Source organism: Ambystoma mexicanum, chromosome 6q (assembly GCF_040938575.1).
Source record: "Ambystoma mexicanum isolate Mex_15411 chromosome 6q, UKY_AmexF1_1, whole genome shotgun sequence".
Taxonomy (NCBI): domain Eukaryota; kingdom Metazoa; phylum Chordata; class Amphibia; order Caudata; family Ambystomatidae; genus Ambystoma; species Ambystoma mexicanum.
Window position 1 is genome coordinate 159,925,104 of NC_090937.1, and position 24,962 is coordinate 159,950,065.

Consider the following 24,962-nt stretch of genomic DNA (forward strand, 5'->3'; position numbering starts at 1 on the left):
CTAAAAGTATAGCGCAAAGCAATGCATCATTTAGGAGCTACAAGTTGGAATGAGTGGAAACGAGAAGCTGCACAAGGAGGACGCTGAACACAGGCGAGACAAAAAGAAGCAGATCCTCGTGAGCGAGAGGGTTGATATAGAGAAAGATGATCAGCTCAGGAGGGAGGAGCACGCCCATGAATACATTAAAATATAACACAAAGAAAATGAAAATCAAATCTGAACGCGATACACAGCCACTAGGGGGTGAACTGGTCTGCAGGGAACTCTGGCCATTTCCCGGTAGGCCTCTGCACCCTGGGCCTCATTTGTTTAGTATTTCCAAATTTTCCCATAGGAAAAGTGCTAGGTTTGCCGAAAATGTGTAATTTGGGCCAACTTTGAAGATTATTTCCAGGCCCTCTTTTGACTCCCAGTCCACCCCTGGCAGCCACTGTGCACGAGCCAAAGAGGGTGCGAAATATATTTCAAATTAAATACAATCCAAACTGCCGAATGAAGAATAGACTGAAAGCAAGTAGAGCATGTTTGCGAAATCCATTAAGAACGACAGTGATTTAAGGAAGTAATGCCAACATGAGAAGCAGAGTTTTGGGGGCAGCAAAGGTGCAGGCCACTGTACTTACCACAGCACACAAAGCTAAGGACAGCGCGCAGACCAGGACGAAGAGTTTCTTCATGCTGAGCTGTATCTAGAAGGAAAAGAACAGTATTATTCACCTTAGACAAAGGTATGTCCGGTTAAGTGACCAATGATGACTTATTAAACCCCAATTCATTGAGAGAGAGTGTATGTCTGAATTTATATGTCGGAAGCCTTTGACGACTTTCTCTGTCTCTCATTGCTTTTTTCACAGTAACATGACAGGAAACGTGTTCATTCTCTGTCCCAAAGGCTGTATGCACAATGAACGCCATTATACACCATTTAACACACTACGTTACATAGCTTTTAATCACCTTTACTGATGTATAATCTGTGTGCACGTATTTCCAAACAGAGAGATAGTCCCATGTGCACCCAAAATGGAGTAAACATATATCTGTTTGGAAACATAGCTTTGCAAAATGAACCTTTTATCCCTAAAAAAACGAAGGCTTGGGGGTTTCACAGGTGTTATGATCTTTTGTGTGGAATTAATTGAATTCATGTTTCATTTGTTCCTTCAGCTTATTTAAGGGTGTCAAAAAAGTATGGTCAAATTTAAATGCTCTAACATCTTCCTTCCTGCACCTCCATCATCCACCACTGTTCAGACTTGCCTTCCATTGTGGCTTTGACTCTTCCTAAGGCCCCTCTTCTCCTGGAGGAGACACAAACAGCTGCATGTGTTTGATGCTATTGGTATAAGATCTTACAAGGGCAGTCTTGCCTGGTGCTGGACCTGATACGATTATTTTAGGTTTTCAGTGCAAGTTGCACGTGCACTGTTTTAGAACACACTCCTTTAGCTGATTGTTTTAACAAGCAAGAGTGATGAGTATCTTCTCATACTGTTACAGTGAAGACAGTTTCCATCTTGTACGTGAGACCAGGATGTTATGGTCCTCCTCAGGACAAGAGGAACATCCTTCAACCACTACAGTGACATTTTGCCAGAATGCTTATATAGCATGTCATATAGCATGCCTTTCTCTAAAGATATCTTCACATGACATAGGGCCTCATTCCGAGTATGGCGGTAAGGGATGGCGGCCACCGCTAACGAGAGCGGTGGCGGTAATCCCTTACCGCCATACTCCGAGTTCCCTTTGCGCCATGGAGGCTTTAACACCTGCTTTTAGCAGGTGTTAAAAACCATGGCGCTAAGGGACCTTGATGTTAATTACGCCACCGTAATTTACGGTGGCGTAATTAACGCCTTCCCCACTCCCATTATGCCCTATGGGGCAAGAATGGGAATGGGGAAGGGTAAATGGGGATTGGGGAATTACCGCCCCGCCAACCTTGGAATGGGGCGGTAATTCCGCCATCCACCAAGGCACTGCCGGTCCGGGTACGGCGTCAACCAAGGCGTTAATAGCGCCATTGGTTAGCGCCGTACTCGGAATGAGGCCCATAGTATTAGAACCATAGACAGAGCTCTGGATCTTCAAACTGGTTGTAGCGATTGCTTCACAAATAAAATAGTGTTATTGAAAAGGTTTTGCCCTTTAGCGTTTGGAAAACCATCATGGTGTATGCGCTGTTTAAACATTTCATTAACTATTCACCAAATGTCTTCCTTCATTAATTTGATCCTTTTGAACTATATGTACTTAATTAAGAAATCCTCACCCTTATGCAGACATTCTCAGAATGTTTGCAGGGGTTACACATGGATAACTAACCCTCGTTTCATGTGGCATCAGTTATTACTTAATTATTCGTATTATTTGTGTCATTCTCCTTGCTGGCTGTGAGTTTACACAAAGCCAATTTGGTCTAAGTGTGTATGTGTGTGTGTGCGTGCACACACGCATGGATTTCAATCCTTATGGGGATTTTGGTATTACAATACACTCATTCTGTGTGTGCTTGGTGGCACTGTTTGGACCAAAGTGCCCATAAGATTTTGTCTTCCAAAGGATTTAAAATAACTTTAAAAAAACATCATTGACACATTGGAGAACTTTTAAAGAACATGTGTGTATGTGTGTTTATCTGCTTCAATGTGATGCAAAGTCCATACTTTAGCTTGCCAATGACTTCCGACATCTACTACTTCCCCCCTTCCTCTCATTGCCACCCCTTTTGCTTTGCTGTAAAAGGACAAATGGAGAGGTTAATCTTAAGTGTGTCCTAACTCAGATTCTCTAAATAAGGTTCTCCTTCCTTCTCCCTCACTTCTCATGTCTTGTTCCTGGTCAGGCATAAAGTTTCAGTTATGAGAGCCCAGTGTGACCCTGGCATGTTTTCCATATTTCACCTTCTGGCCCAGTTCCATGAGGATGGAGGAAGGATACTCCCTGAAGTCACGTTTATCCCCATTCCTGATTCTTTTGAAAGATGCTATGTACTGATAAGAGAACTAGAATCTACTGAAAGATGCTCCATCAAAAGAAGCAGTAACTGAACAAAATCTTCACAGTTTTGCTAATGGCTCTAAGAGATTTCCAGGCATGTCTAGAAGATGTATGCGCAAAGAGCACCCATTTTTCAGGATTGATCCTGACAGACTATCCAGAGCCTCTCGCAGCTTCTACAGATGACTTCAGCCCATTTGTTACATTTAGCAGGAATCCAACGTAGGCAGAAGAGTGATCATTTTCTGACAAGGAATCCGATTAAACACCAACCTATTTATTTTATTTTTCATTTATTTATTTCATTTGGTTTTACCCCCAAACCCTTAGGTATTTCGGTTAGGTTACAAGTATATTTGGCATCTTAACAGTTTCATGTGAACAGTTACAAATTTAGTTACACATATCAACAGCAGAAACTACTGTTTACATAACTGGTTGGTTACTTATAGACTTAGAGAGATCTTACAAGAGTAAGAGGCAAAACACACAATGGGGTGGGTGGTGTGGGTGAGCTGTCCATGAAGTTTTAGAATTTGTTAAAAGCCAGGTTTTTTGTAGTTTCTAAAATTTTGGGTAAGAGGTTTCGTGGCATATGTTGGTGGGCAGTGAATTCCAGGTTCACGGGGCTGCTACGGGAAGCTGCAGCTCCCTGATCTAGTAGAAGTGAAGCTTGGGATGGTGAGGTGTGTGTTGCTGCTGGTTCTGAGTGTTCTAGCAGTGGTTTTACGTGAGAGGCTTTGGCAGAGATAGATAGGGGCATTGTCTGAAATGCATTTGTGTGTGATGGTGAGTGTTTTGTGGAGTATTCTTGCTTGTACTGCTTCTCTTATGTGTTGCGATGTGTGTTCTCTTCTGTTAATGCCCAGTGCTGCTCTGAGGGCTTTATTGTGTAGTAATTGCAATTTATTTATATTTTTTTGGATGTGCCTAACAGGAGGATGTTGCAATCGACAATCTTTGTTAAGATGAGGGCTCTGGCGAGTGTGAGGCAACTTTCTAGGGAGAGTAGGGGCCTTCTTAGTGCGATAAGTTTGGTTGTATATGCAGTGGAGGAGGCAAGTGCGCTAATATGTTTTCCCATGGTGAGCCTGCAGTACAGGTATACCCCTAGCGTTTTGACTTGGTGTGATATAGTGATTGGAGTACCATCTATGACTATGGCAGTATATTCTAGCTGGAGCTTGATTAGGCAGGCCGGGGCGCCCACTACACGGATCTCCCTTGTTTCTCCATTGATGCAGAGACTGTTTTTTGCCATCCAGTTTTGGATAACACAATACATTTTGTTAACACATAAAGTGTCTTGTTCGAGGTTGCCTGTGATTGGAATTAGTATTTGTGTGTCAACAGCGAAAATTGTATAAATTACTACAAGTGCGTCTAGTGCCACAAAAAGTAATTTTGTGTAAGCGCTATAGTGTGGAGGAGAGACAAAATCCTTGAGGTACTCCCAGTGGTACTGGAATGGGATCAGTTGCTTCGTCACCTATGGTTACTCTTGAGGTGCTGTCAGAGAGGAAGGGTTGTATCCAGTTAGTGGCTTCCTTTGAGAGGTGGAAGTTGGTAGCTAGAGTTTAGCATAGTTTATCATGGTCCACTAAATCGAAGATAGCCGAGAGATCTAGTAATAGTAATATACATAACTTTCCTGAGTCCCTGATGGCATCCATCATTTTTTTTTTAATCCAGAAGGGCTGTCTCGGTGCTGTGTCTGGGGCGGAGGCCTGATTGTCTGTCTTCTAATAAGTGTTTTTTTTCTAGGTGGGTTTGCACTTGGGTGTATGCGATTTTGTCAATGGTTTTGAGGAGGAATGGTACAGTTATGATCAGCCTGTAGTTGGTGGGGGGTGGTGGGGTCTAGTGTAGGTTTTTTGCTTAGGGGTGTAAACCAAGCTACTTTTATGGAGGCTGGCATTTCATTAGAACTGAAGGAAGCATTAACAAATTTGATGATGATGGGTGCTAGTGTGGGGGCATAATCTTTAACTATTTTAGTAGAGAAGCTGTCTCCTTTGCAGTTGGATGGTTTAAGCGATGCTATCGTTTAGAGTACCTGGTCGTTAGTAACTGGGGTGAAATGGAAATTGGGCACATTAGACCTGGTGTCTGTGACTAAAGGGAGGGGAGATTTAGCGGAATGCTTAATAGCTTTCTTTGCAGAACGATTTTATTTTGGAGTGTGTTCACTTTAGTGGTCAGTGCATCCTGAGTGGTGGTACACCAGGCTTTGCTAGTATTGACTGAGCTGGTGGGTAGGATAGGGGATTCAAGTTCTCTAACAATAGTAAATAATTCTTTGGTGTTTGAAGCAGCATTGGTGATGTGTTGGTTTAGTGAATTAGCTTTGTGGGTGATTACTCTGAGTTTGTAGGTTTTGGACAATTGTTGGAATTTGTTTTGGAATTCTGAGGTGTGTTTTTTTTCTAGATCGGTGTTCTAAGGCTCTTTTATTCCTTCTAAGTTCTATAAGTTTGTCAATAAACCAGGGAGAGCTGTGTTTGGTCTTGGGAAGATTTGATTTGAGTGGGGCTACTTTGTTAATAGATGTTTTTAGACAGTGATGATAGTGTAGAGAGATACTGTTCGGATTGGCGTTGTCTGGCGATTTGGAATTGAGCAATCTATTGAGTAGAGGGGTCAAATTTCCAGGTATGAGTTTCCGTGTATTTCTGACCAGTATAGGTACAGGGGTGCATTTGCTTACTATTGGGTCGGTAGCTATATTTAGGTTGAATTTGATTAAGCAGTGATCAGTCCATGGTATCTTAAAGATGTCTTCTATGGAGACTGGAATATTCAACGTGAGTATCCAGTCAAGGATTCTACCTTTTGAATGGGTAGGGGCGATTTACAATTTGCCTGAATTGCATTTCTAGGAATGCATTATGGAAAGCGGTGGCTTTGTGGTCAATTGGGTCATTGTAGCCTAGATTGAAGTCTCCTAAAATGATATATTTAGTTTTGGGTTTGAGATGAGGTATAATTAGGAACGGTAATTCTATGTCGGGGTTGTTTGTAGAGCTCAGGGCGCTGTATACTATTAGAACATTCATAGTGGCATTGGGGTTGATGGCTAGCTTGAGGGATAGGAGTTTGTATCCTGGTAGGGTTTCCATTTTGCATTCCCTGAATTGAAGTGTAGTTTTAAAGCTGGTAGCCACCCTGCTGCCTATGGCATCTTGATGGTCTGCTCTAAGTATGGTGTACTTCGAAGGGATAGCTGGTGTGATCAGTGGCCATGCAGCTGTATGTAGCCCTGTTTTGGTTAGCACTAGAATGTCTAAATTAAGTTCTAGAATAAGATCATGTGTGTCTATGGCATGGGCGCAAAGGGATGTTACATTAAGTCAGGCTCCTAATTGTGGCTGTTTGGTTGTAGGGGAGCAGGGGATTTGGGTTGGGCAGGCCTGTGGGCGTGCTGAGGTTGTGCTGGGTGCTTTTTGTGGGGTGTTGGTGGGATTGTTTTTGCGTTGGGTGTTAGTGTAAGGGTTTTCCTGTGACACATGGGGTTTATGTTTTGCTATCATAATTGCGCATGAAGGGGTGTACTGGTTTTTGGTGTTTGGGTGCAAATGATGAGTGCGCTCCGAGAGTCTATAGATCAGTATGTGATGTTGAAGGCATTTGTGTTGCCAGAGGCCTTTGAGCTTGTGATATATCCTTATATATAAAACAAACAATTCCATAAGAACAAGCAATTCATCCATATAGTGTAAAGACCCCTTCTATTTCTGGAACAACCTACTCATTCAATCCATACACCATCAACATTTTTATACCGGTAGTGAAACTCAGACTATATCAATGTATTGCCAGTTACTCTGGAGTCCACATACATCAATAATATTTTAAAATGCACAATTAGATACCAAAGATTTTGGAAACAAAAGGTTATCAAGGACATACCATCTTCAAATATGTCAAAGTCTTTCCCAAAGAGGGATGAAAACCATGAAGTAGCTTGTGTATCTCAATTTGCTCCTTGTGGTGCTTTGTGTTTGCTGAGCACACATCCTACACTGGAATCCTTCATGATTCCCCATTTTGCTATTAGATGTTAGTTGATGACAACTCTTGCACTGTGGTTTGTACACCCTGAAGCACCACTTTGACTTCCAGTGTTAGCACAGGCACCCACCTTAAATCCAGGCTCAGGGTTTACATAAACAGTTTAACAATACTACCATCATTGTTTTAACAATTTCTGGAGGAAAGGGATCTAGTCAGACTATACATCCCAGTTTGGATAAGCACACAAGCACAATCTAGAGAATAGTTGTGTGAGGATTAGAGTTTCCACATGGGCGAGAGCCAGTGCATTTGACACGTTCACACACAAATACAACTCACAGAATTGTCCATCCGCTTGGTTCTACATGTCAAACACTGTGCTACTTTCACTCAAAGGACTACATTATGAACATACTGCTTTGAAAATGGAGCACACTGAAAAGATTGTGGAGATCAGACAACGGGCAAAGAAATACTAATCTTAGTCTTCTGAGCAGAACATTTTCTAGCCCAGTGACTAAGGTGCCAGTGAAGAGCCATTCCATGAGGGAATCCTTTACTATTTGACCAACCAAACTATTGTTTGAGCTGGATAATGTTAAGAGGTGATCTGATAAACATGGCATTTCTTTTTGTTTGTGTTATTGTGCTATTGGTTGCACATACTCAATCTTACACAAATACATCCACAAAATCTACTTAATACAATAAAACAAAATACATTTCCGCAAATACCACCATTCAATACAGTTCATCAAGTTAAAAAATTACAAATCTGATTAAAACACTATACAATGTAAAAGTACAACAGATATCCATCGCAAAATAAAAGCATAATCTATACATCATCTACACATTGAAAATGCCACTTGCCACAAATTACCATCTGATAAACACCACTCCTGCATGTTGAAGTAAGCTAATTACAACTACTGTTAGACTGTCCTCAGCACTCGACAATTGTTGAATTAATGAATCTGAATTTAAGTAAATGGCCTTGTGTACGAATTGGCCCAACGGCACGATGTCCTTTCATCACAAGATGTTTTTTCACAGGATTTTTTCCAGCAGATTTTTTAACGAAAAAAACCCATCAACATTTTTTGGGGGGGTTAGAAAAATATATATATGTGGGGTGTGGGTGTTTGGCAATATATACAAAATTAAAGGGGATAGGGAGTCTGGGGGAACCCCCCCTCAAAAATAAAAAATACAAATTTGATGAGTTTTTTCATTACAAAATTCGTGAATCCGAGAACCGGCCCAGCCACCTTGATCTCTGAGCTTGCAAGGCTGGACATTTGATCCGAATATGGTCTCTGGTCTGCATGACCTCCTCTTTCTTACATAGGTTGCAACTTTGTTGTTCCCCCTCAGATGATGACCTAATGCTACAGATTTCACCCGTAGGTAGCAAATTAAGTCTGTACCTCATAATTTTTATTCACCAGTAAGCATTGGGAAACTTTTTAAGGTACTTAGGAATATTGCCCAGTGGCTTTTCACAAGGTGTTAAGCTTTTATATAACCCTGTAGCTTTCATTTTGCCCATTGTCTGCATCCAGTCATGCTCAAACAGCCTTTTCCTAACAGCAGTTGGGTTAGAAACTAACTCAATAACCATCTGATTACAATTTACAGCTCATAGCATCTGCTAGGTCTCTGCACAACGACCCCAAAGGGGGATCTAGTAGTTTGCGATACATTGTACACATTTTCCAGTCCACACATTCGATTTTAAATAGACTAGAGTGAGTAGCTACCAATGCATGATACAAATCATAACTTAATTCCCAGTACATTTGTAGAATCAAGGGTTTTACAGAATCTGCCATCACTGCATTCATCTGTCTTTGCAGATTGCCAGTGGATTTACAAGACCTATCACCCTTAATCGAACTAATATCCTTACTGGGCAACGTGTTTTGTTTACATATAGAGGGCATGCCAAAGCATTGTGAATGATGAATAGAATCTCAGGAATCTATGATTTTAATCAAGTTACACTTGTACCTTTTAAATTAAATGTTCCCTTTGATCCAACCATTGAACGGTCCTCAGTCTAAGAAAGAATCATAGAAATGAATGCCCTCTTGACTAAAGGTCATCATTCCAATTCACCTTTTGACCTTTCCTAAGTACATGATTTTTGTTGTGTATCCGGTTGAAATTATCATTTTATAATAATGTATTCAGTGTCAACGTCATGTAAGGTACATGCTTTTGGCATTATTGCACTAAACATGTACCATCTATACAGATATTAGACCTGCACATTACTCAGAAAAGCTATTCCTCTATGTTGGTGTTAAATAGAGGTTTTATTTGAAGAATGGCTTGTTCATTTTAGGAAGTAAGATTTTAACAGACAGATTGCTTTCAACAAAGTGTTTTTGCAGGAAAGCTTGGGTTTGCGGACAGTGTTTCAGGTGAACTCACCTGATGTGTTGATTTTGTACAATTCATATTTGATCGACTTTTCTATTTTAATGTAAAAACATGATTACAAAATAGTTGGCTTCCCATGCAAGATGTGGGGTGAGAGTGCTACATTATGAAACCATTGACGTGGCTCTGCCCGTATCCTTTAAAGAGTTTAAATCAGATGATTGTGCTGATCTGGTTATTGAGTTGTTAAATTGCCCAATGGGTGTCACCCATCTAATATTTTTTCTATAGACTGTCAGAGTCTGTGCATGATATTCTCATTACAGATCAACAATAACTTAATAAGACAATGGCATCACTGCTCTTAATATGCTAGGGCTGATACAGGAGCTCAGCACCCCTGCTTCCAGGGTCAGCATGACATGTGCAATGCAGCACTTTTTGCAAAGTTCCAACTGCAGCTAAAACGCTTCTTTAAAGACTAGCTTTTTAGATTTCTTTTTTTTTAAAGAACAGTCTTTGAGAAGTCACAATCATTAGTTGACAAACGAGGAAACGTGTGAGTGTATGTATGTTGAGAATACTGATGGGCTTTAGCACAGGAGGGCCGTTGTCGTTCTGCATTAATGTTGCCATGTCTTGCTGATGCATAGAAAGCGATCTATGATCTCTGGTCCACATGCTTAGAAAAGTGATTTGGGATTTGCCTGGCAGGCGTGCACAAGGTAACCTGTGACATACAAAGCGATCTACGATCTCTGGACCACATGCTTAGAAAAGTAATTTGTGATATGCCTTGCACGTGTGCACAAGGTAATCTGTGACACACATCGCTAGTGCATACACGTTATGCCGTGATATACCTTGCTGGTGCACACCAAGAAGTGATCAGTGACCAACATTGCTTGAGCATATGTTGCATTTTGTGACATGCCTTGCTAGTGCATACAAAATAATCTCTGGCATACGTTAGTTGTGCACACAGAGTAATATGTGACATCATTTGCCGATGTACACAATGTTACCTGTCCTCTCTGCCTTATAATTTTACAAACACAATTTGTCGCATGCCTTGCTAGTGCATACAAAGTGATCTCCGACACACTTCCTGGGGCACATATCATATATGAGAGGGTATGCATCAGCAAGGTATGTCACAGAGTAAATTGTATGCCACGCATTTCACGGATTACTGTGTATAAATCAGCAGGACAGTATCAATCTTCTCAAATGTTGACAAAAAGTTATACTTTGAAGGGTCAAGTCACTATGCCAATCTATGAAGATCGATGCCCTCCTTCCAAGCCCGGTGGCTCTGGTCTCTGTGTCCCCAGAGAAAGCTGCTATCAAGGATGCTGTTGCCAAAAATGCTGATTGTATGACGAAGAAGTTCTGCAGGAACATATGTATCCCTCTGAAGAAGCACATACGCATTGTGCACAGTGCTTTAGAGTGCTGTGCAACTATCTAACGCAATAAGGGAATGTAGAAATTGGGCCATAATCCTAAAGAGTCTGCAGTCTCAGGTGGAACAACTTCCAGATCTTGCATATAAGGGGGTGAAAGGGCCACTGGTAACCACGGGGGCTGTTATTTCAAGAAGGTAGCTTTTACATCTTCAAAACTGGCACACAGATTTGCGCCAAAAAGCTACTGCATTGTGAATTACCTTCGAAGGTCACCTTCGGTTGGGGGGCTCCGTAGAGGGCAGAGGACACACAATGCTTATGGTTGATCAATATGCACATACATTGAATCCAGAGTGCAGAGTGATCAATGGTCAGCCACAAAATAGGCAAGTCTTCTTTTAGACAGGACTTTAAGCCTAAACAGAGGTTGCACCAGACACCTAAAAAAACCTTCCCTCCAGTGAGAAGCCAGGCACCCTGATGCAAGGCAACAGTCCTCTAATTTTTCAATGCCCGGCAGTGTGATAGAACCCTCAGAAGATCATAGACCTCCCAGGCAGATCATCACTCTGATTCCCAAGAAGGAGGCAAAATGCAAGTCTCTGATCACAGGTATTCAGGGCCTATAGACAAAGAGTGCAATATTGTAGGTACCCGAGGAGGAGAAGGATCTCAGGCTCAGTTCAAAATAGATGGGCCTCAGCGGATAATATTCATGAACAAGGAGCAGCATTTCTTAGCACTGTTTGATCTGCAGGATGTGTGCTTCCATATACGAAGCCATACATCATGGTAGCAGTACCTGATTCTTGCACTAGTTAGATGTCACCACCAGTTCAAAGTTCTGCCCTTGGCCTAAAGGCAGCTTTGCAGGTGTTTATGAAGGTTCTCTGGTCTGTGGTGTCTCCCCTCCTCAAGGAGGGGATTTCATCTTGTCCTACCTGGACAATTGGCAGGTCCAAGGTGCCTCCAATCATCAGTCATCAAAACATCTTTTTCACCCCTGGAACTATTGGTCTATCAGAAGATGACACCATCAAACAACCTACAATTCAGATAAACCAGATTTTGGACATCCAGATGTCGAGTTATTTTACCTGAGTACCATGCAAACAGAGTTCAGGCTATGTTGAGAGCTCACCTATGTATTGGCAAGACCACAGAAGAAAGGTCCTTTGGGTAGAGGTAGAAAAAATAGTGGGTTCTCCCATATTTTTGTTTTCAGGGGGTCGAATCTGTACTATAGGGAGTATTGTATGGAAGAGAAACAAAAGACAGTTTGACTACACCTTTCTAGAGGTCCATTTGGATGCAACTGGTAAGTGAATACAGCCTCTACTTTACAATTTTTGTAGAGTGACCCACCTGTGGCCTGTTAGGCACTCCATTATAACACAGTACTAAATATCATTAATTCCATTTATTTTATTTAAATTTTTTTTAAAACACAATAAAAAAGCTTTTTAGCATACAATTCATCTTCAAAAAAATACCACTTGAGTACAACAATTTCCCTTTTTCAGGGGGTAACTAAATTTTACTTTTCCTTAATGCCAAAACAGTAATTTAGTTATGTAACAGAGAAACAGGGAAATACAGCATTTTCAGTGCCCTACTAGGTCGACATATGTTTCGGCCCTCAATACGTGTACTACTCCTTCTCACGGACTGTCACTCAATATAGATATTGGGCCATCTTCAGGACAAAGTGAATATAACGGGAAAGACTTCCAATCCCCAGTGGTAAATCTTCTGGTCTGTTGTCCACAAAGAATAGAGCGGAATGTCTGAGAAACACCTTCTGATATAAAGTGCTTTTTTCGTTTTTCTGCAGTGTTTTTTAATCACGCCTTGTGAACGTAGTTGTTTTTGTTAATTCTGTTTTTGTTGATGATAGGTCATCTAATTATTTTTTTCTCCTGAGAAAGGGCGGAGTGCCCACAAAGAAAATGGCAGCATTGAACTCACATTCATTGGGTGCTCAGCTGTCCAAGGAACTCCAACAGCCAGCCAACTGTGCCGGCCAGGGATGTCGTCTGTCCCCATGACACAAGTGGCAAGAAAGTGGGTGAGATTGCATGAGCCCACGTGCAAAATGACCAGCCAAAAGGGGATGATATGGAAATAGTGTCACTGACCTTGAGAAAGGGGGCAGAACACAAAGACTGCAATGGAAACACCAAGAAAGATGAGGACAGAGACCTGGAAAGGACGCTCCGTTCTGAGAAGTCAGAGAGAGAGGTACAAACAGAACAAACAACACGAGAGGGGGGTGGGTACAATAAAGTAAGGCAAGAAAAAAGAATAGGGGCGAGTGTTAGGAAACTAACCACAGCAACGAAGAAGGAAACTGGGGACAACCACGTATCCTGCATGAAAGAAAATAACATACCACTCTCCACTAGTGAGACAAACACAAAAGAAACAGGCGTTAAGGGGATGAAGATACAAAGGAACAAGAAGAGAATAAGGAGAAGGCCACCAGTGAACATTGTTAAGATGGAGTTCTGAACTCTGACCTGCTGGGCAAAGGTTCAGAAGGCCGGCCTAGTTTCTTGGAACAGGGTAACCTTCGTTCAAGGAAGCATTGGCGGCAGTCAAGACTAGGTCGCAGGAGTGGTGAGGGTGATCGAAAGTCCACAATGAGCACACACAGTAAACAAAACCACAAATTTATCTCAGTCAGGTGTACATATCAAAAATATATATATATTTATTAAAGGCCTTTTAAGTCAAACACAAGGTGAAACCCCAGCAATATTAAAAAAAACAAACACAACACTAACTATGAAACATATGTACAGAAACTCGTGGCCTAAAGGAATATTCAACGAGTAGAGATCCACAACCTGAAACAGAAAGGGGTCAGTTAGAGCAAATATAATTTAGGCATATCTTCAACAACTCAACCCTAACTAATAGGCAGTCCAGTGCCTAAGAAGTGTGGAGTCTTGCGCTTCAAAGTGCACTAAATGCCGGAGCACTTGATTGTGTGGTTAAGTTCAACACAGGCCTTCTTCAGAGGGCTGTAGTGGCTCTGGAAGGTGGGTGAGGTGATGAAGAATAAGGTCCCACTATTCAAGGAGGGTCTCCACAAGAAGGTAGTGCAATTTCCAAGAATCAGGAATAGCTTGGTGGCACAGGCTACCTTAATGAAGGAGAGTGGCCCTTGGGGGATACTTGTGCGTAAAAGTCTATGGATGCACTAGGGGCTACCAGTAAGTGTTGCAAGTAGTTACCAACCCTCAGGGCACTCCGGGCCAAACTTTGCCTGTCAAGTCCAGATCGTTCGCAGGTTCGAATACCGCAGTTGGTACCTCCCTTCGACTTTTAGGGACTGAATTCTGGGACCTCAGTCCGTGGTGGGGCAGTGGTGATTTCTACGCTTCTAGCAAAGGGATCGGGCTAGTTCCACTGAAGCTCATCTTAGGGCACAGGGGCGCACATCAGCAAGGCACCCTTGAAGGTCGTCTCCACAGCGGGGCGATACGAGAACCGTTTATCCTCGGGTTCAGGCAGATTCTCCTAATGCCAGACCCAGGAATGCTAGGTATATAGGTATATGAAACTTGGCAGGAGAGTGCCTTCTATGAAGAGCTTATGGTCCTCAAAGGATGAAGTCAATATTGGAAAGGGTGGTAGTTCCAGAGCAACGGTCCCGTACGAGCTGGTCAGTTCACGGGGCGGTGCAGGAACACTTCCAAATAGGCTCACTTGCAGGTTAAGCAGGAAGTGCTGAGTGTAGTTAGTCCCACTACTCCAATGGGTCGAAGCGTCTTTGCAGGACTTCTATGATCGAGGAGAAACGGGGCTCTGACTGGACAACAGTGGGGTCAGGGTGCCAAACCTTCAAGTGGGTCACAAGCGGTTCCACGGATCTGCTTCTTCGGGATCAGAATACTAGGCTCCTTTACTAAGTTCGCTGAGAACTCAGAAGATCGATTTGGAACCAGTGTAAGGTGCCTTCTCTTATCCAAAATCCCATTCACGCGAAAACACAGAGAAACCAATAAGAGATCTACTCACATTCAGCCATCCCAGACGTGGACCAATCACGGACCATGGTGGTCCCAGTCATTCTCAGTGTGTATTAGAACTAGACAGCTCTAGCCCACACCCTGGGTGCACACACACAAGGCATTTAGAAGCCTGCGAAAGCTGTGGTTTGTGAGGTGGTCTGCATGGCCAAATAAAGAAATTCACTGGTCTGATAAAATGGCCAAAGGACAGAACAAAGAACCTTGTAGCATGGCCATTTTAGGCACTGCCCGCTGTCCTGGGCCAAACACGGTTTGGACCATAGCAAATAGTAAACAAATGCTTTAAAAGTAACTGCTGCCACCAGCTCTGTCCTGGGCACACATGTACATCCACCAAAAATCCTTTGAGGGTGCCTAGGGCCTTAAAAATGAAAAAGGGACCCCAGCACACTGTAATGGAAGGTAAATTATGCACTGATAAAATGTTGCTAAGAAATAGCAAGAAAGTCTAAGACTAAGGGAAACATAGTCTCCTAGTACTGACAATCTGAAAGGCATGTCAGTTTCCCCATAACAAAATGATCAAAAGTGCAGCGGAGTGCAGAAGAACGCTGGGCTCCACTGGTAAAAGTCAGGCTAGGATGGTCAAACAACAGCAAAAAGTTGGGGGGTTCACAACTGGAGGGAAAATTACCCATAAATGGAAATCTTTCCTAACACTCGCCCCTTCCAGACCAAGGACAGGGGGGAACTAATCCACCCCTGGATGAGCTTCTTGTTCATGTCCATCAGCATTGCTATGTTGGACACCGGGCCTATGCTCATTGGTAAAGTCAAACCCTTGCAGGCTTATGGACCACCTAAGCAACTTTTGATTCCTTCCCTTCATGTTCATGAGCCACTTTAAGGGCTTATGGTCAGTTTACACAGTGAAGTGAGTCCCATAGAGTTAAGGCCTCAGCTTCCTTAGCGCCCACACAACAGAGAATCATTTTTGCTCTACTGTGGACCACCTGAGATCTCTGTCCTTAAGCTGGCAACTTATGCATTCACAAGGGTGTTCCTTGCCTTTCTCATCTACCTGTGATAGTACAGCACCTATCCCAGTGTCAGAGGCAAATATCTGCACAATAAATGGTATTTTGTAGTCAGGGGCCCTGAGAACAGGACCCCGACACAAGGAGTCTCTTAAGCCATTGAAGGCCCTCCACACTCCCCAGACCAAGAGACCATCTTGGGTTTGTTTGGATATATGAGAGCAGACACAGGGGCAGCTATGGTATCATAGTCTGCCATGAACTTTCTGTAATACCCAGTGAGACCTAAAAAGGCTCTCATCTGGGTTTTAGTAGTAGGGGTAGGCCAGTCTTGTACTGTTTGTACTTTACTGGGTACAGGCTAAATCATCCTTCCACCTACTAAATGCCCAAGGTACACCACTGAACCTTGACCAATCTGGTACTTGCTGGCCTTTATGGTCAAGTGGGCCTTCTGAAGAGCCTGCAACACAATTCTAAGCTGTTTCACACGATCCTCCCAAGTGGCACTAAACACTGTTATATCATCCAGATATGCAAGGCAGAATGCATCAACCCAGTTAAGGACATGGTTCACAAGCCTCTGGAAAGTGCCAGGTGCATGTTTCAATCCAATTGGCGTTAACCTGAACTAGTAAAGGCCTTCTGGAGTTGAGAATTCTGATTCTCCTTATCATGTTCTGTTAGGGCTATTTGCCAATACCCTGCAGTGAGGTCAAAAGTACTGAGGTACTTGGAAGCACCCTAGGTATCCACCAGCTCATCAGTTCTAGGTAAGGGTTGTGCATCTGTCTTGGTGACAGCGTTCAGAGCCCTGTAGTCCATGCAGAACCTCAGCTCAGATGAACCTGCCTTTGGTACCAGAACCACAGGACTTGACCAATGACTACTGGAGGGTTTAATCACCCAAAGATTGAACCTCTTGTTGACCTCTGTCTTGATGTAAGATCTCACCTTATCTGACAGCCTGTATCCCCTACTTTTAGCAGGTACAGTATCTCCTGTGTCAATGTCATGTTTGCACCAAGGTGTCAAACCAGGAGCTAGGGAAAACAAGGGGGGAAATTGCCTCAGCAAACTTCTCACCTGATCTTGCTGAACAGAAGTCAGGTGAGAGGCCACTTTGACACCCTCAATGGAGCTGTCTGATGGACTGCCTTGGAACAGTAGAGGAAGCGGTTCGGACTCCTCCTCCTCTACCCCTGGTGCCAAGAGCGGGGCAGCAACTGCAACGCTAGGGATGAAAGCATTCAGCCTATTCACATGAAACACCTTTGGAGCCTGTCCAGCCCTTCCAAGATCCACTAAATAGTTTACCTCACCCAGTGGCTCCACTATTGACTGACCATGTATCCTGTAAAGCTCTAGGCCTTAAAGGGTTCATGATCAGGACTTGCGGGCCTGGTGTAAAATTGACAAGGGAAGCTTTCTGATCATACCAGTGTTTCACCAGAGTGTGCCCAGCCTTCAATTTATCAATGGCCTGACTATAGCCAAGGGTCCCCCAACAGGGTGACCAAAAAGAAGCTCAAAGGGGCTTAAGCCACCCCCCTCTTGAGGTACATCTCTATAGGCAAACAGTGAGCAAGGAAGAAGGAGATCCCATTTTCTCCTCTGGGGCTCTTCCAGTGCCCCAATCATGCTTTTGAGGGTTCTATTGAACCTCTCAACTAAGTCATTGGTTTGGGGGTGATATGATATGCTGAGTACAACCTATAACTAACCCCACACTCTTTCCACATGGCTTGCATGTACTTGGACATAAGGTTGCTGCCCATATCAGACACAACTTCTTTAGGGAAGCCAACCCTAGTGAAAATGCCAAGAAAAGCTTTAGCAACTGACTTGGTAGTTATTGTTTTAAATGGAATGGCCTCAGGATACTTGGTGCCATGGTCGACCAGCAGAAGTTGGCCAGTAGAAGTGCATGTCTAAACTTTGCTTGCTTGTCTTGATGCCAAGGTGACCAGCAAGGGGGACTTCATGCGCCTGCTGCAAGAGGAAGGGTCTTACATGAAGGGGAACGACCAACCTCCTAGGGTCTCCTTCTGTAGACTATGTGGGCTCACTGTACAGGAGCCCACCTTCCCAATAGATCTGATGCTTCCCAGGAGGTTCACCCTCAAGCTGGGAGCAGGCCTATCCCCTTAGGCCTTCCATAGATGGGTACTCACGTTGGCCCTTACTAAACTCAGCCCTATCGGGAACACTTTCAACCAACACACGTTGGAGTTCACTATGGTCATATGGATTGAGAATTTCAGGCAGAACCTCTTCCTTGTAAGGTTTGGCTTTTTGGCCAACTACCTACACCTCAGTGGTAGGTGAGTTAGGGGGAATGTTTCCTTTAGCCTTGGGTTGCCCCTTTGGATTGGGCTTTGCCTTGGTCTTGGATAAGGCAGCCCTTGTTTGTGACCTAGTGCATGGTCTCTCTGCTGATTCACCCACAAGACTTAAGTCTCTGAGATCATTCCCCAGCAGGACCTAACCTGGGACCTGCCTCTCTATGCTCACTGGAATCCTGACCATTGTACCATTTATAGTAAGATTGACAGGCATTACTGGGAACTTGAGAGAGGAACCATTGGCTAACTTGTTGGGCTTCATGGAAGCTCTGGCAAGCTCCTTTGGGTTTACCAAAGTGGGATACACCACAGTTCTGCTGGCCCCACTATCCCTGAGGGTAGGAATTTCTACTCCATTGATTAGCACACTGTCTTTAAAATAGTGCTTGCACTGTCTTTAAAGTAGTGCTTGGTATTGTCTGGAATGCTAGCATAAGCCTCTGAGATTTTACACTCCCAGGAACCCAGGGAAACTAGGTCTACCTCTGATTCTATCTCACTGGGGAAGGAGTCTGAGGAGAATGATGCCCCTGTGGACTCTTCCTCCTCAAAGGAGAGGAAGGTCAGACTCACAGACTGGACCCCCAAGGTTTGGATATTACATCTGGGGTCCCCTTCACATGGTAATTTGCTCCACAATCCACACAAGATCCACTGTGTCTTGGGGCATAGGGAGGCTTACTATAATCAGAGTTTTGTCTGGGAGTATAACTACCCGGAGTGCCTCTGAATGCTGTTTGCTGCCTTATTGCCCGGAGACGCCAATCCGCGTTCCTTGTTTGTAACACTGGATGTAAATCATGATATTCTGTTTCTGTTTGTTCACACCGGAAACCACACCTTCAAACAGCCGGCAAAGTACTTTAGGCACAGGTCACACGCATCTGTGCGTGCATTTCCCGGAGTGCCTCTTAGTGCTGTTTGCTGCCTTACTGCCTGGAGATGCCATCCCACATTCGTTGTTTGTAACACTGGATGTAAAGGTATTGGAGACCGCTGGAATGACTAAATTGCTAAAATAAACCACCTGAACTGCATGCCAAGAAGAGACTCATCGTATTAGGCATAGTACTGCTTTTGTTTTCCCTTAACAGCGCCATATTCTGTTTCTGTTTGTTCACACCAGAAAGCCTGCCAACAAACAGTTGGCACAGTACTTAAGGCTTGGGTCGCACGCATCCCGTAGTGCCTCTGAGTGTTGTTTGCTGTTCGCTGGGACGGTGGGACCAGGGAACAAAGTAGTTGCTCTTCTTCTTTCTGGAGATTTAGTGGCATATTGGGCCTTATATGCATTGATAATTTAATGGGAACTGAAGCTCTGTACACTGATAAAATGTTGCTAAGAAATAGCAACAAAGTGAAAGACTGAGGGAAGCAAAGTTTCCCCACACTGAGAGTCTGAAGGGCATGTTAGTTTCCCCATAACAAAATGAGCTAACGCCCAGCGGAGAGCTGCAGAAGGCCTGAGCTCAACTGGTAAAAGTCAGGCTAGAATGGTCAGACAACAGCAAAATGTTGGGGCATTCACAACTAAAGGGAAAATTACACATAAATGGAAATCTTTCCTAGCAAACATGACCAAAGTAGAGCTGACGGCACTGGAAGAAAAGAGTGTGAAACAGTGTGGGACAAAAGGCGCACAGGCAACTGTGAAGTCCAACAGTAGCAAGCAAACTTACAGCACGGAGGTGAGAAGAGACCGAAGCATACCACCCGATTCCAACAGATGTACGGTTGAATAGGACTGGCCACAAAATCAACTTTGAATATGAGAGCGCCGAAAGGCATACAACAACATGGATTTCAACAGCAGGACGCAAGGATCAGACACAAGAAAGGAGGCAATGATGTGCAGAGAGAGCACAGGAGGAAGACTCAGAAGTTGGCACCCAAACAACAATGGGAGCGGATGGCATACCTAGGGGAAGGGGAAAAAGGAAGATACCAGCCAGTACGCGCTGAAAGGGAGGACACAGGACAGAAGCCTCAAAGTAGGAAACAAGCTAGACTTGGAATCACAGATGAAAGACTAAGAAGAATCCCACGGAAACCCCCAGACAATGTCCAAAGAAACGCGAAGGCAGCTCAGCGAGAAAGGGTGAAGGAAGGGGTGCAGGAAGTCCCAGAACAACACCATGAGGAGGAAAAGGCAAGGAAAGGTTGGTGAAATTCCACCCCGGAAGACGATACCACATCGAAGGAGAATGAGTGACCCAAAAGCACTAGTAGAAGGTCACGGGGGTAGCAGAAGAAAGATGAGGGCAGTACGATGATAAGCAGGGGGGGGGGATATTGTGGTCATAAACACACATGGATGCCCTTAAGAGGAACGACCTTAAGAGGAGGGCAGAGACTGGGGGCATGAGGGAAGGGGGAGGAAGAAGAAGGGCTAATAGAGCCCGGGGCTCAGATCTTTAAAGGGGACTCAAGGATAAAGTTCAAGAGTACTGTTGCTCTTTGTGTCTCTATACTGTGGAACGAATGCTGAGAGCATGAGGCTAAGAGGTACTCCTTACTGAAGGGTCCTAAACAAAACACACACTTTCCACGCACACGTGAAAATGGTTGTAGAGCCCATAGCTTGCTGAGATACACAACTGGTGTATTGTGTTATATGTTTCCAGTAGCAGTGGACGGAATTATATGAAGGGAATAGATTTGGAAGAATTGCACTCACAAGGATGGGACCTCACATAGTGAGTACTGTGACGAGGAACATTGGGCCTGGAAGTAAGGGCGAGGATGAGGTTTCTTTTATTTCCATCAGCTGGTCCTGGGCCAACGGTTTATGGTCTGGCAGATTCCTGACTATAGGGAAAGGCTTTCTTGAACACGTTCTGAAGCGCTTTCCTAAAGTGGAGGCTGTTTTTAAGGGCTGGTTGGTTGGTAATCGCAATGATCCACTAATGGTCCTTAAACCACGCAAAGAATGTCTGGGCTATGCAATCTTGGTCATTGCCACACTGGGAAATCACGAGGAGCGCAGTTTTTGAGTTAGCACATCTCAATCCTGTGTCTGCAGAACAATCAGCGGCTATGGTTAATACTGCATAGCACTTGTGGCGAGAATTCTATTTTCAGGGGATTTGAAATGGAATTTTACAGTAATTAAAACCATGACTCATGGAAGCACGTGTCCTGTTGCATTTACACGTACCTTGCTTTGCCTGTGTGGTAATCAATGCTGGCTTACCGAAAATCTTCGTTCTCTGGCGGCCCTCCACCAGGCCATCATAATTGACCAGAGTTTTAGGTAAATTGCGATCAACGACCCAGCTTCTATGCTATGAAATTATACTACTTAAATTGTCCCATTTTATGGTATCACACTCACTGTCCTAGGAGCGATGAAGACCTCTGATAGCCTTGTAGGGTTTCAACATGCATCTTGCAAAAAGAGAGTGCCTAGTCGCTGAAGTATTTTACCAGCTGCGCAGACAATGATATACACAGTTTACTCAACATATATTCATGGAAAAGTGCGCATTTCTCCTGCAATTGGCGCGTGACGAGAACGACACTGCGCGAGCCTGCACGCAGAATAAAAAATGCGTTCACCGTATATTCATGGAATTGACTGCGCAAAGTAACTGTATATGCAAGCCGCGCCCTGAACGCCCTCAACACGCCCACATGCAAAGCAAAAACAGCCAGAACAGCTACCTTTGCGTGCACCCCCGGGTGCAATTACAAGTACCCTTCAGACAGTGTCTGAGGTCCCCCGCAAGCGGGCTTGCATCTCGGGGACCCTGTCAGCGGGGTCCACTGTAACCAGCAGCCCAGGAGCATAGCTCAGCAGCAACGTGTGCACCATAGAAGCAAGACAACACGAAACAGCACAGGTTCGATCCCCTGGTCCGGGTTTACAAACCTCTGGGTGTTTAAGCGTGTTATAAATACGTAACTAAGACAAAAAAAAACAATTACGCAACTAAAAAACAAACAATTCATGTACCAGCACCTCGATGCCCGCAGGCTGTGTGAGCACTTTAAAAATGCTAATAAAAAGGACATGCATACAGTTTCACGGAAAGCATTTACGTTCCCTGTCAAACTGCGTGGCAACCCGTGTAAACAGTCCTTGCACCCCGAGCTAATTCCATGCATGGCGCGAGACGTGAAGGAAAAAACCTTGAATTTCCATGAATAAATACCAGATCATAATCACTGTTGGGGTAGTCAGTTAATAAGAAGCCAATGACATGAGTGCTACCAAATTTTTCACACATCATAAAATCGAATCCATGTTTTGCTCGAAAGTAAAAGATAACACAATGCGACCACGTTCAGATGACAACCAATCAAAAAAGTTTGGATGAATAAGAATCGAACACTTTTATATGATGACCAGATACGCTGCTAAGTAATGCAGCTCAGTTGGTCGTGTGCTAACTTCAGAGAGCTGCCAGTATGCACAGCCACAGACTTAAATCTGAATCGACCCGACTTCGCTACGACTTACCCTTCTGAAGTGGACGCACGCTGCAAAATAGAAGCCTATACTGGTATTACATTGACGAACAGTGCAGTCTGCGTTGTGCGCCAAAAACAACGGCTAGTCTAATATTATTTTAATGTTACTGCATCGTATTGCATTGAGCGCAGACCCGGCTGATTCACCTTAATAAAAACACCCCCGTTTCCATCGTTAGTTTGCAAGTTAACATTGTCCTACCTTAGCCTCGGGTGGTGAAGAACTCGCTATGGTACGATGCCCGCTTTGCTGTGGAAAGAAGGTGCGTCTGGAATTTAAACGGTCTGGGAAGCCTGGGAGCTTATGGGGATTGCAAAAAGAGGAAGTTGAAACACTTCCGAGGAGGCAGTTCAATCATTGAGACATCTGATCTATTTTTGGTATCTAAAAATACATATATTGAGAATAATTTGGTTTGTAAATAAACCTTGTATACTTATTATTTTTTTTAAAGTAATTTTTAAAATGGAATATTCGTATCCACTTTAAGCAGCTATTAGTTATCATTCAATGTGCATGTTATTTCCTGGGTGTCTGCTATGTTCCATTTGAAACCCCATTGACTGTGGGTGGCTTTCATTTGATCACCAAGAGGTGGTGCCCAAGGGAAGTGAGGGATGGTCTGACAGGTAATGCCCCTCAAGCAGGCTCGAATTGCTCCTTTCTGATTTCCTTGAAAAAACCTCTGCACATTGTTGATGCACGGGTAGTATAGCTCAGTGGCAACTAGCTCGTCTTGTTCGAATCCTGGTCCCTGCTTAGAGACCTCTTGTGCATTAAGCGCGTTATAAAAAAATACTTAGATAATTGTGTTTGTACACCATTTTTCGGGCCATGGCAGTGCCCACATTTGTTAATTTCATCAATTTCTGTTTATCATTCTTTAATAATGATTCAAGTCCCCTATCATTGCATCTATAATGTTGCTTTCATTTTCCTACCTTGCTTTTTTCAATTTTTCTCAACTTTATTTTAGTTTACGTAATTTCTTTATATATCTACCCATGTCCTCGGATTCTGGATATTCCCCGACAGCCGCTGCTCTTTTTTCCGATAAGGTCCTGCGACACCCCGGCAGGGTCCCATTACGCCAAACCTTGGACAGGGTTTAGGCATCATAAAACCACTACAATGGTGAAGGGCACAGTATAAATATTGAATAACATAACGTGCAAATCAACAACTTTATCACCAGAGAAGATTTTTTTCCCAGTCAAATTATCGCTGCGCTTCCTTTAGTGACTCATCCCTTTATCAGGTGGAATCTGTAAAAAGCAAGGGGCTGGTCCACGAAGGAGTCACAATGAGCAACTTTGACTCACCTCTGACTTAAACTTCAAGAGGACTAGTTCATTCACAAGGAAGTCACTAGGAACGCCCCTCGGACAGAAAGTCTGAGCCCGGCTTAAGAACTTCTCTATTACTCAGCCCCTATGGTTTTCAGACATTTCAATGACATTTGCCAAGTAAAAATAACATTAATTTGTACTAAGCTCTAAACCACATGGCAGCACAGTTCCACCCTACTGATGAGGTCCAACCAGACCGAAACATGTGTCTGGGGCTGCTGTTGGTACTCTTGTTCAGAGGAAAATTGCTTAGCATTTTGGTGCTGGAGTGCCCCAGGGCAGGACAAAGACTGATATGTTTTGGATATTTCTCCTCTGTGAAAGATAGTGAGCTAAAGAATCTGAGTAAGGCTCTTGTAACCAGGACTAATGTCTGGCAGAGGGACTCCCAGGACCCCCCTTGTTAATTTGCATAATTTAAGTAACTTTAGGTCACCCTTAGGTACTAGGGGAATCCAGACATGGACCCCTTGCTCACTATTCTTAGAGAGGCACAGCTCCACCCTACTGATTGGGTCCAACCAGACAGAAACACGTGTCTGGGGTTGCTGTTCATACTCTTGTTCAGAGGAGAATTGCCTAACATTTTGGTGCTGGACTGCCCCAGGCCAGGACAAAGACTGATATGTTTTGGATATTTCTCCTCTGTGAAAAATAGTGAGCTAAATAATCTGGGTAAGGCTCTTGTCTGGCAGAGGGACTCCCAGGACCCCCTTGTTAATTTGCATAATTTAAGTAAATTTAGGTCACCCTAAATTACTAGGGGAATCCAGACGTGGAAGCCTTGCTCACTATTCTTAGAGAGGTCCAACCAGACCGAAACACGTGTCTGGGGATGCTGTTGGTACTCTTGTTCAGAGGAAAATTGCCTATCGTTTCCATGCTGGACTGCCCCAGGGCAGGACAAAGACTGCTATGTTTTGGATATTTCTCCTCTGGGAAAGATAGTGAGCTAAAGAT

The 24,962-nt window shown here is 43.7% G+C and overlaps 1 protein-coding gene across 1 annotated transcript in view; it reads right to left on the reverse strand.

The window, feature by feature from the left end:
• The window catches only part of LOC138515182 (uncharacterized), a 66,449-nt gene that overhangs the window by 37,387 nt on the left and 4,100 nt on the right, over positions 1–24,962 (reverse strand). The window contains exons 2-3 of the mRNA XM_069630158.1: positions 22,855–22,953; positions 627–692 (exon numbers count right to left, since the gene is read on the reverse strand). Coding sequence (XP_069486259.1) covers positions 627–692; positions 22,855–22,953 — 165 coding nt within the window. The remainder of the gene's footprint in view (positions 1–626; positions 693–22,854; positions 22,954–24,962) is intronic.